Source organism: Neofelis nebulosa, chromosome 12 (genome assembly GCF_028018385.1).
Source record: "Neofelis nebulosa isolate mNeoNeb1 chromosome 12, mNeoNeb1.pri, whole genome shotgun sequence".
In the NCBI taxonomy this organism is placed as follows: domain Eukaryota; kingdom Metazoa; phylum Chordata; class Mammalia; order Carnivora; family Felidae; genus Neofelis; species Neofelis nebulosa.
Window position 1 is genome coordinate 51420599 of NC_080793.1, and position 13295 is coordinate 51433893.

At 38.8% G+C, this 13295-nt stretch overlaps 1 protein-coding gene across 3 annotated transcripts in view; it reads right to left on the reverse strand.

Moving 5' to 3' along the window:
• Positions 1-13295, reverse strand: part of ADAMTSL1 (ADAMTS like 1) — an 877457-nt gene that overhangs the window by 190051 nt on the left and 674111 nt on the right. For all 3 annotated transcript variants that reach the window (XM_058695258.1, XM_058695257.1, XM_058695259.1), the window contains 2 exons: positions 13121-13268; positions 10313-10397 (listed from right to left, as the gene is read on the reverse strand). In XM_058695258.1, the coding sequence (XP_058551241.1) occupies positions 10313-10397; positions 13121-13268 (233 nt within the window). The remainder of the gene's footprint in view (positions 1-10312; positions 10398-13120; positions 13269-13295) is intronic.

Here is a 13295-nt window from a genome sequence, read left to right on the forward strand (position 1 = left end):
AACATCTTACTGGTTCTCTTGATAATCCATGAATTCAGTACAAATTCTGGCATGCGCTCATTTTGTATTTATATGGGTCATAGTTTTTCCTTTTTGAAAATTATATTTTGACAGTACTCTTTTCATCCCAAATTCTAGATGATAAAGTTGAGGCACAGAGATTTCGAATGCCATACTGCTAAATAAATGTCAGATTCAAATCATGGCAGTTGACTCCAGAATCCATGTGTTACCATATTGAATGTCAGGTGACCACATAAGCCATGATCACTGAAGCCACTACCTTTCTGCTGGACCACCACAACAGCCACTGATCTGTTTTCTTTCTCTGTTAGACCTTACTAAGCCATTCTTCACCCTGTAGTTGTAAAGCTTTTAATTTTTTCCCAGAATACCAGAAGAAAAGCCAAACTCCTTGTCAAGGTTACATTATGCCATTCTCCATCTTCATTTCCTGCTCTTTCCCTCCTGGTTACTAGCCTCCGGCCACACTAGTCTTCCTTCTCTTCCTTAAATGTGTGTGATTCTTTCCTGACTCAAGGTTTTGGCAGGTGCATCACCCCCATGGATGACTCTCCTTCTTTCTCTCAGTTTGTAATAACTCCCACTCATCCTTCAGGACTCAATTGACATGTGTCTTCTCAGAGAAGACTTCCTTGAACCCCACACCTGCTGGATCTCCTGTTAGACTCTCTTAGATCACCTCTTCATTTACCCATAGCAGTTACCAGCCTCTGAAAATCAAGTGTGAATCTTTATGTAATAACTATGTCCATCACTAGATCAAACTTCTGTGAAGTCAGAACTTCATGTAATAGATGCTCAGTAAATACATATGTTTATAATGAGTAAATGGATAGGTAAATAGAATGGTGAGTGTTGACATTATGAGTGACTTGGTTTGTTCTTGGGTCCAAAGACTGAAAGCAAGCTAGACAATAGTCTTGAAACTCAGAGAAATTAAATCATACCTCTTAGTTCTGGGTATTGGCATAAGAAAACAAAAATTTTTTCCTGTTGTAGGAGTTTCTTTCACTCTTTTTAAAAAAGCTGTTGTGCCCAAATTTAGTAGTGGGCTTCTTCATTTTATATTTCTTATGGCTGTACTCAAGGCAGTAGATGCTGGCCTCATTTCATCTTGATGGGATATTAGGTTATCATGTAGCTTGAGGAACGTTTAAATTCTGTGTGTATCACACTTCCATTTAATCTCAATAAAAGTACTCTTTTAGAGAAGAAAAGGATTTGGGGGCAGTTTTGAGCCGGAGGCTGCCTTCAGTGATTTATACATAGCTCTGATCTCACACTGCCTTATCATACAAGCAGCTACTCCAGTAAAGGGTCTGAAGCATTTTGGAGTTGTTCTTACGTTAGGGGAACCCAGAGAGAGCTCCTATTTTTCTGTCCACTTTTTAAAACTTAATATACACAGTGTTTTGGGAAAAAAGAAAAGATAGGCCACTAACTGTATGTAGCAGATTCAAATGAAGCCAAATCACTCTGTTCACAAATAAAACGTGAGAATACATTTGTTTCAGACCATCTTTCTCTCCTATTGCTTTTCTGACTTGTGCACACAGAACATAATTTAACAGTTGGGTTTTCCTTGAGGCCAGTCTGATTATTTAAAAAGCCATGTCCCAGGGACTAATATGCCATTATAGCTTACAATGCTATTAGTGCATTTTCAGTTCTCAACTTAATACCAGAGTGGAGTTTTTAATGCATATCATTTCCCCTGATTTTGATACAAATCTAAAATATTGTAAACTCAGAATACTTTCCATGACCATTTTTTTTCCCTTCATATGGAGTAAAATTGGTTTATTTTGCAATTTTGTAAAGGCTTCTTTCCTTTAATTCAACAAGTTTGGCAACGCTTTCCAATGAAAAGTTCAGTTCATTAAAAATGACCTTAATGGACGTAACATATATTGGTGGTGGCAGGGTCCATACTTTATTTTGGCACACACGGATCCCATTAAATTGTCTTTGTCACTCTCTAGGGCTCCTCTGGGCAATAGTTCAGACTTAGCTTTCTGAAAGTAGCTACAGAATGAGCAATAAGTAGAGATGTTGGGAGGGGCTGACAAATTTAGAACTTCTTGGTTTGCAGTAAAGGCTTTTCTAATGACTACATAAAAATGGCTCTGTCTGCTCTGTTGAATTTGTTATTGATTTTTCTGTCTCAGTGCACATTGGGAACAATCTATGGGGATCAACTGTATTTGACCCAGGGTTGAAAGAGGATGCTTTTCCACCCAAGCATTTTCTAAACTTTCCTTATTAATTTTTGCAACTCCCTGTAGGTCCCTTTTTTATTCAAATAAAGGTAACTAAGCTTTGTCCCTCAGAATAAATTCTGGGCTAGATTCTAAGTGTGATGCTTACAAGTAAATCTTCAAAAAGCCTCAGAAGTATAGAAGTATAATATCCTCAGAGGCAGGATGGTGGTGTTAGCTGGGGAATGACTGGCTGAATTTTGGGTCAAATTGTACTTCTCTCTCACATACCAGTAGATACGACACCTGCCTCAATTTCTCCAGTTGTAAATAGGTGATTATTATACATTTTTATTCCATTAAAAGTTCCCTGGGAAGATGAATAATTCTGGAAGTGGCCCAATCACAACCCCGGTTAACATGTAGAGAGATCTTCCTGCAAACCAGGTACTTCACATGTACTAACTTAATCCTCATGACTCAAAGATACAGGTGCTGTTATCATGCTCATTTCACAAATGAGGAAATTGCAGCCAACGAGTTAAGTGACTTGCCCAGGTCCCCTGTTGCTAGTGGTGGATCCAAGATGAACACCCAGCCAATCTGTCCCTGGAGCCCACACTTTTCACCACTGCTGGTGCACACTGCTGCCCTGCATGGAGGTATGATCAATAACTAAACTGCTTTTTCCTTTGATCTCAGCAGGGCTACATCCTTGTTTGGGCACACAAACACACAGACTTACCCCTCACCAACTCACATAGTTGGCAGCATTATATACCTGAAATTTTTTTAAATTTTTAAAAAATGTTTTTATTTATTTTTGAAGGAGAGAGAGAGAGAGAGAGAGAGAGAGAGAGAGCGTGCACATGAGCAGGGGAGGAGCAGAGAGAGAGGGAGACAGAGAATTTGAAGCAGGCTCCAGGCTCTGAACTGTCAGCACAGAGCCCGAGGCAGGACCCGAACCCACAAACTGTGAGATCATGACCTGAGCCAAAGTCGGACACTCAACCAAGTGAGCCACCCACGCGCCCCATATACCTGAACATTTTTAAATTTTAGGAAATTACCTATGGTTTCTGCAGCTTTTCTCAAAGTATAAGTAAGAATCACTCAAGTATGCGGGGTGCCTGGGTGGCGCAGTCGGTTAAGCGTCCGACTTCAGCCAGGTCACGATCTCGCGGTCTGTGAGTTCGAGCCCCACGTCAGGCTCTGGGCTGATGGCTCGGAGCCTGGAGCCTGTTTCCGATTCTGTGTCTCCCTCTCTCTCTGCCCCTCCCCTGTTCATGCTCTGTCTCTCTCTGTCCCAAAAATAAATAAACAACGTTGAGAAAAAAAAAATCGCTCAAGTACGTATACTGATACAACATATATGATCATTGGCTATAATCCTTTCTCAAGCACTAGTTTTGGAGTGAAAGATTCAAATAGGTTCTATTAAAATCTGCCAAACATCAGTTCATACCAACATCCCCCAAACCCTTTCCCTGTATATTACATTTTCCTCTCATTTATGTTATTTGTGAATTACCATGTACTAGCTTAACTATTCTAATATTTTAACTCAGAGGAATGCACAGTAGCAGAGAGAATTTAGGAATTCAAAAAATAATTCTCCCACATTTCTTTTTAAATCAATAATACTATCACACTGTGCATACTCAAACATCATATTACATTTCTTAAATACAGCTAGCTCATTTGTTCAATCTGTGGATAAGTGACCAATACTCAGCACTTTGGACATAATCCTATCATTCCTATGGTAAGAATGCACTCAAGGTTCTTTGAGGGCAAGGACTATCAGGCTTATTTTTACAGTATTTGCAACTGGCACGGGGCACGGCACAGAGCAGGTGACTTATGAGCAAACTTAGCTTCTTTCATCAGGAGATGTGAACAATTTAGCAGGTCTGCTGACCCTCCATAGTCATCTAAAATATACATTCAGACAGAGAACTTCTATTAAGCATGCAGTTGCAGAGAATATAATGGAAGAGAATGATTTAGGTAGATGGGAAGGAGGCCAGAAAGGAAGGAGTTGAAAGTGAGTGAGGTCATGACCATTGAGAGGTAAGGGCTGATTCAGTCTGGCCAGCATGGGCTTTTGCTCTGCTATGTGCCAATTCTCAAAATTAAATGCTTTTGTGCTTTTTTTTTTTAATCCTGTAATTCTCATGCTTGAACAGCCCTTATGTTGGTGTAATGATCTACAAATAGTATCTAAATTTCTTGATCTTAGATGTCACTTTTGATTCTTAAGAAATATATCTGTTTATATATATATATATACATATATATATATATATATATACAAGATATTCCTTTTATTTTCTGTGGCCTGAGATTCATGAAAAGAATATAATTCAGGCACCTTGTATTGAGGATATAAACAGCCAAACTATCTGGACCCATTACTGATGTTTGATTCCCTGAATATTCTTTGGAGGAAAATATAAAAACACATGTCACACAATTAACATTTCTAGCCACTTTTTTTAAAATGTGAATTCACATTCTTCACCACTGAGTTAAGACATCCACATTCTCAGACAACTAACTTGCTGGATATAAATACGGACTAATGTAAACATATGCTTAAATATTATATATTTAAATACTATTTCCAACAAGGTAAACAAGGCATTTAATGACTACAGGATCACCATGGAGACTCTTATTGGCTTTTCCTTCTGTATCTAATTCCTTGTGGGTTCTGTTCACACAGATGCATGACAGGAATTTCCCTTTGCTTCTTATTGAATCAGCCCCATCACTAAGCTGATGCCATCTGGCATCCAGATATTACTGCTGCCTTTGGCCTGCCTGCTTTCCTTTTTCTTCTTCCTTTTTTTAAATGGCTTACACCAAGATTATTTATGGCAATACGTTTAAGACCTGACTATTGTGCTGAAGCACAAAAATGTTTTCTTAACCATGAACTAAAGTTGTTAACTGGAAATCTGATGAGATAACTCAAGATTTTTTAAGGGCAATCACGATCAAGGCATAGAGGACCACCCAATCCTACTTTTGAGAGGACAGCACCATTAAGGCTCTCCGCCTGGTATGTGCCAACATTTGAAGGATGGATGGCTGGTTCCAATGGCCTTGTTGGTCACTTAGGGTCCAAAGTAATCGCCTGTCTCCTATTTCTCGCTCAAAGCCATCCAAGCAGAACTCCTGGCAACTGAAATAAATCTGGGAGGAAACTGGTTTCCCTAGGTACCCAATTAGTCCTCCCTCCCTCCTTCTTTCTGGGATGATTTGATTCAGAGACCAGAAAGTCTAAAAAGAGAGACTCAGAGCCTCTGAAGCATCTAGCCATACCTTTACGCCTGCCTCCCTTAACAGATTACACTTTGCAGGGCACTGAGTGGCCTGTTAATGGCCTGAAGGAGTTAAGGAAATGAACAATTTCCTTCCTGTTCCAAGTTAGATCAGGCTTGTTAAGAAGGCCAGCTGATTAACTTCCTGTACAGCAACAGTAGACATGCAGCCTTTACATGTCCTAGAGGACACCATAGTATCATTTTTGCTCAAGAAATTAAGCTGTCAAAGTGGTCATTATGCGTACTTGGCTTGAGGTGATTGTCATGTTTCTGCATATAACTCAACAAAGACTGAAAGTAAGTTAAAGATAGGAGATGGGAAACCAGGTCAGTAATTTATTTAGCTACCACCTGATTAATGAACGCAATTATACTACCATAGTGTAGTTCTGATCCCTCACCAAATAAAAGTACAATATGGAGGGCTTAAAAAATACCTAGAAAGCTATCCCCACATATTTGTCCGTGGAAGCAACCAGCTGGGCTCAATCTGGCATTTAAATCCTAGACAAACCAAAAAACAGACTCTTAATTATAGAGAACAAACCGATGGTTACCAGAGGGGAGGGAGGTGGGTGGGTGAGGGGTGAACAGGTGATGGGGATTGAGGAGGGCACTTGTAATGAGCACGGGGTAATGTATGGAAGTGCTGAATCACTATATTGTACACCCGAAACTAATATTACACTGTAAAAATAAAATGATAGAAAAGAAAAATAATAACTTATGAAACCTAAAAAATAAAATAAAATAAATGATGTATCCTAAATGAGACTTTCATCAGCTGGAGGCAAATTCAAAACGACATACTTCAAATAACAGCCAAAGAGAATTCCATCAGTCATTTTTCTATCTGCCCCTTTCTAGTGTTGGAAAGGTACTGATCTTAGCCTTGAAAAATGCAACTCTCCCAGAATCTTATTTTTAGAAGTCTAACTCTAATTCCTTCCGTGCTAATTGGGTAGCAGGGATTTCTATGGATTCCTTAGAGGGCATCTTTGAAGGCAAGTTCACCTTATTGTATTTATTTGTAAGACTGTCTGTACTCGATCAGCTTCACGGGCTAAAACCCCACTTGACTAGTCTTGATTAGGGGCTGGATCTTGTTCACACTGTTTTGTTCAACGAGGAGAGACTAAAATACCTGGCTTGAAGATTCTTGCTGCTGGTTGTCAGAAAAATCTGATAAAAACCTGTGCCTGGATCAAGTCAAACCATGGCCACTAGTGAAAAATCAGTCTAGATGCTGTGACTCTCCCGGGTGGGTTAGGAGATACTTTTTTCATATCATGAAAATATGTTCCTCACAATGAATGCTCCTACTTTTGTGCCGTATGAATCAAATACATCACAAATAAACCCGTTTGTTGCTAGAAAAAAAAGCAATTAACGTCTAAAAGTATTTCCAAATAAAGTTGCAGCTTTATATGATGAATTCAATATATTAAGGACATTACCATGTGACTTAATCTCGATCCTTATTTCAGGTATTCTATGTGACTGATATCTGTATCTGTATCCGCTGCATTGCATTTAGTTTAGTGGAACAATAATACCAGTGTGCACACCTGTTCCATCAAGTTTTGGTTATTTCTTGGAAGTTTATCAAGTTTGGGTTGTTTCTTGGAAGCTCAGTGTTTACTTTTTAATCATAGCTTTTTCTAAACCTACCTTAGAGCGGTTGCTTTCCAACATACCTTTGGCCAGAGTGCTACCCAATTATTGGTGGGACTACCACAAGCATCTAATACTCAGTAACAGTATCGCCATAGGCTAAAGACTTTAAGGTACTTGTTTTCCTATATTGTCTAAAGAGACAGGCTGGTGATCATATTTTTATTTTACATAAGGGGAAATAAATGATATTTACTGTTTTTACTATAGAACTCTCCATATTAGGTGGGGCCAAAGTGAGAGATAATAGGTCTGGATCACTATTCATGCTTCTCTGTAGCAGTTCAGAAGTGACAGGCACAGCTTCTAAACATCGCCATTTAATTTAAGCAATGTGAGTCTCTTTGGTGGGGGGAAAGAAAGACGTGCTGACACTATATCATTTCTTCATTATACTATGGAGAGTAATTATAGGTTGCTACACACATTTAGAAACTAGCCTATGTGGTTTAAAAAAGAAAGAATTAAGCCCATGCAAAATTATGTTTTTTAAATTCAAAATCAATGAAAAAATAATGTGACACGTAAGACCTTTCCTAGGGTTCAGTGCACTAAACATGTAAAGCATATTAAGATGTGGAAACCGGATACCTTTCATTACATTATTCTACAGCTGTCATTTATTTCATTTTGGTATAAAAGTAATTATTGTTCTGAGCATAACAGTATACATTTCCTTTCCCCAGCACTGGCGCTCCAATTACAATCTACTTCAATTCAGATTAATCATGCCAAGATGGCAATTCCATTACACCAAGAGTAAAATTTAATAATCTAATATATGGCTATAGTTTCAACGGTGAAAACTATGTGGTTAACTACTTTAGGGATTTTATTAAGATTAAAGTTCAACATAATGCATCTTAATCAGACCTTCCCTGGAAAACACTCATTACAAAACATGGTTGACCATAAGTCTATGTAATCCTTCTGCAGAGGCATTAAGCTCCACTTACTACTTTCATCTAAGAGGTATCTAATAATGGGAAAGATGTTATATTATTGATGTAAGATGTTTTGATTTAATTTCAACTTTATTATATTACTTAACTTTGGTTATAATACAGTACTGTATATAGGATTATGCTTTAGACCAAATGACAAAATATTATGTACAGGCGAGGGGTTTATTTAAGTAGAATAGTACATGTCTGGTTTTAAACGTATCTCACCTAAGAATGTATATACGGAGTGGCATCTTTCTGTGTCTTAAATAGGACCTTAGTGGACAAAGAGTTAATCCCCCTCTAAAATAAATTGCTTACTTCCTCTCCAGCAGCACGAAGGCCTGTCCGGCCAGGTACTGGCAGGAGAGAAACAGAAAGTTTTAAGCCTTCATATATCCACGTAAAGGTTGCACTGTGATCTTTAAACATCGCCTTTTCTCCAAAGTTCTGCAATGGTTAAAAAAGTCACTTCTCAAAGAAGTGGAAAAAGGTGCTGCAGTGGGGCATCTGGGTGGCTCAGTCAGTTAAGCATCTGTCTCCGCCTCAGGTCCTGATCTCTCAGTTCGTGAGTTCAAGCCCAGCATCAGGCTCTCTGCTGCAGCGTGAAGCCTGCTTCAGATCCTCTGTCTCCCTCTCTCTGCCCCTCCCCTGCTCTCTCTCTTGCTCTCTCTCTCTCTCAAAAATAAATAAACATTAAAAGAAAGGTGCTAGTAGTAACTTTATAGTACAAAGGTAATTTATATTTTGCTTACTGTCCTTTAAAGTATGAAATGTATTGCCTAATGTGAAACCACGTGACTGAAAAACAAATTTCATTTCTTTACAAATCAACTTTGGTTGTACCAATCTGTATTTTGAAATTCTTCTTCAATCCTTTGCTGTTTAGGGTGTGATTCAGGAACACAATTCATGGTCTGGCACACCATATCAGATTTAGGTTCGAACGGGATGAATCTGAGAAAATTCTAAATTGCTTTCGGATACATAGATTACAGTGCTGACTTATTTCTCTGGTAAAATTTACTTTATTTTTTTAAAAGTTTATTTAGTAATTTTGAGAGAGAAAGAAAAAGAGAGAGGGAGGGGCAGAAAGAGGGAGAGAGAGAATCCCAAGTTGGCTCTACACTGGCAGCACAGCACCTGATGCTGGGCTCGAACTCATGAATCATGAGATCTGGTCTGATCTGAAACCAAGAGTTAGATGCTTAACCGACCGAACCACTCAGGTGTTCCTCTCTGGTAAAATTTAAACTGTATGTTGAATTTGAAAACCCTTCATATCCTACATGCTATACTGTGAGCTCCTGGACGGTGGGTAACATGTCTTATGCACAGAGCCTAGGGTTTATATGAAATAAATTAATCGAGAAAATCATCACTCTGAGAAAGTGCTTTGATCATAAATGAAATACATCACTAAAGGGCTTTCCCTTATTTTAAAAAATGATGCAGCAGACATACCTAGTGCTTTCTAGTACAATCAACATATAACTTTAATCAACCCATCAATCGGTCAGTCAATGTTTGTCTTTCTTATTGTTTCCTCTTCTGAAACATCTGAAAACTTTGCCTGGTGGTCTTGCAAATTTCATGGCCTTGATAAAACTGGGCAGGTAAGGAACCATGATCAAGTAGGGCAAAGACTGGTATCCATGTGATCCCGATCACAGCAAGATAGGGAAAAGAAAAGCTAATATACTTCTTTTGTCCTCAAATATATTTTACCTATGCTTTACCTTTTGTGAGTGGCTATATTGCACAGCTGGGGTATAAGAAATGTGAAAAGCTGCCCAGACTTTCACATCCAATCTATGTTACATCATCAGAGGCAGCCTGGGCCTTCTCACCTTTAGCCTCTTGGAAAAGAGGAGGTCAGATTTTGGAGAAGAGGATGGGCACTACCCCTTCATTTCCTTCAAAACTGAAAAGTATTTAGAGAGCAACCATGCAATCTTATGTTTTGAGACACGCTTTGAAACTGATAAATCTCCAATGTGACAGCCCAAAGGCTCATTTCAACACTTGGTGAGAGGGTGACAGCTGGCTCAGAACCCAAGGAAGCCACAATCAATGAGACCCCTCTTTCTTTAAACCAATCAGCTTCAAAAGCAAAACACCTTGTGGTTTCAACACTTACGAGGGCTCTTCTGACACGGCAGCTCCTTCTTCTAGCTCTTGAGCTTGCTTGTACCATGGCAGCTTGGCCTCTACCGGAAGTTTCTCTGAGAATTAAGTGCATGCACATAAGAGAGAAGAGGTTAGAACCATTTTGGAATTTTAGGGAGCTTCCTTTATGTCTTCACCAGTTCCTGATTTTGCACTACCTAGAAACTATATGGGTAGCTGCAAATAATACGTTTTTTGGTAAATTTCTGCTACTGATGATGGTTATATGAAGAAAAGAGAATATTTTAAAATGTTTAGTATTACTAGTCTTTGTGCAGATATGCTTCCCTCTCATTATGCTGAAGAGCAAAGGAAAAGTCTTTTAATCATGAAAATCGTAACTCTAGGAACGCTGGCTCAGTATGTGTATGAAGAGTCATCAAAGTATCTTTTCACTATTTCCTGTCAAAAAGATAGAGTGATACTTATTTTTTAAGGCAAACACAAAGTACAATAAATTATACTGCAATACTTTAATAAATCCTGACTTGTTTCTCCTTTTCCTTTTGACAAAGTGTGATCTATGCCATGTTGTCAAAAACAAACAAAGATGCCACTCTGAAATTCACAAGACATTGCCTTCCATATCTGACTCATTCAGCACCACCCTAACGCTCACTGACAACTGGAATATGAGTAACTTAGGGTCCACAACCCATAATTTGACTCTTTTACCTATTTATCTTACGTTGGCCATACAATTCAGGACAAGCTTCCTAACTACTTCCTGGGCAGGGGGAAAAATGTGAAGGAGAAAAAGAAAGAGGGAGGTCATAACTGCTCCTACAGAAGTCACTGCCAAGATTCCCATTCTGACATATTTATTAGGATCGTTTATAGGCATACTTGCCTTTATAGTATGAGCCAGTGAAGCTCTATCACCATTTTATGACATATAATTGTAAAGATGAAAGAAATATGTCTCTATATGCATACACCACAGAATTATACAGCATTTTCATGATGTTTAGAGAGCCAGACTCACTACTTGGTTGTGAAAATCCAGATTTTATTCTTGATAGTTAACCACAAACTGCTTTTCTTTCTCTGAAGTGGCTTGGTAAAGATAGAGCTAATAAATAATTGACTATTTTAAGTGGGGGGGGGGGCATCACGTCTGGTGCTCTATGTACAGCGATTGTTTATAGTCAGAAATCAAAGTGCGAGAGAAATATGAAGCTGCTGAGGCCAGAAGGATGTGCTATCATTTAGACACGCTAACAGGGTACCTGTGCAGAAGTCATTTTACAACTAGCTCACCTCTCCAACTAAGTGACGCAGTCAGTGACTCCTTATCTGACAGTGTGAGCCATTGCTCTGTCGCAGTAAGGGAGCATTAAGCTTGGTAATATTAGCAGGCCTACAATACTTTATTGTCTATTTGAAGTGGGTCCCGTAAGATGTACCGGGGGCCTCTTCCTTCCGTATTTAAGGATGCTGATGATAGTCAGGAGTTGAAGATAACATTTAGGACAAACTTGCTATATTCCAGGCAGTGAGCTAAGCACCCTGTTTGCACTATATCTCCTTTAATACATCATCTCTGAGGTAGTTACTATTATTAGCCCCATCTTGTAGATGAAGAAGCTGAGGTTTAGAGAGAGATGTAGTTATTAAAGTGAATCAGGATTTCTGGTATTTTGGGTTTGTTTATTTCCATTATATCATTTAGATTTCATGATGCCATTCACCCCCAACAAGGGCAACCTACAGATAGCAGAATAAAGAGCTACACTGTGGCTGATTTTCAGAGAAATGTAATCTTTAGAGAAATAAATTCAGAAGCAAATGGGAATCATATTTATTTTTTAAATTTTTAAAAATGTTTTAGTTTTGAGACAGAGAGAGACAGAGCATGAGCAGGGGAGGGGCAGAAAGAGAGGGAGACACAGAATCGGAAGCAGGCTCCAGGCTCCCAGCTGTCAGCACAGAGCCCAATGCGGGCTCAAACTTGTCAACTGCGAGATCATGACCTGAGCCGAAGCTGGGCACTCAACCAACTGAGCCACCCTAGCTCCCGGGAACCATATTTAATATCAATAATAGGAGGTAGTTTATCACAAGGAGTTCTTCTGAATTGGCTTGTGACTTTGGCATTTTCTCTTGACTCAGACTATATCAATATCAGCAAAGAGGTCAGATTAGTGGGCATGCTAATCTGAGAGACACTGTATAAGTATAATAAATCTTGCTCGCTAAGTAGAACTTTTTACAAAATTGCTTTTTATAAATTACGTGTAGTATCTGTTGAATTCTGATTTATTCTGTATTTCCATTTTAAGTTAAGATTCTGGCTTCTGGTCTCATATTAATGTTTTAATTCTCAGTATAATAAGCAACACCTTTCTGTTTCATCAGTATGTTTCTTCAGTATGAAGCTTCCCAATGTATTTCACGCTTAGCAAAGGAGACACTTTCGGATTCACTGCATTGTTTTCAACAGCAAGACATGTGGATAGTAAATCACTTATACATTTCTCCAATGTCTCTATAGTATCTCCCTCTAAGCAGATATATCTGCTACTTTTCAGTAATGGTCTTCAAACAGCTTTATGATCCAGGAGAGAATTATGTAAATAAGTAGTACTTAAACAACAATTTGCAATCAAATTATTTGAAAGATTTTTTAGAAAGAGTTAAGTCCATTTAGTAGAGTCTAAGCTACACAATATAGTTTCCAAGAACCTTGGGATACTTAAAAATATTCCAAGGAGTTTCAAACAGTCCCTGAACGCACATAACAATGAAAAAGCTGGTAAGCGAGCACCTGTGGAGTTACCTTTGGGTTTATAGCAGGGAGTGGGTATGATGCATTCCTCTTTTATGTGGGGCTTGGTTTTGGGGCTACAACCTCCTGTGTGCATTCCACGATGGTCGATGCAGAGGACCACCCGATACCTGAGGCCCTGGCCGCATGTCACCGTGCACTGGAAGGAGAAGGCAAGACAGAGGAG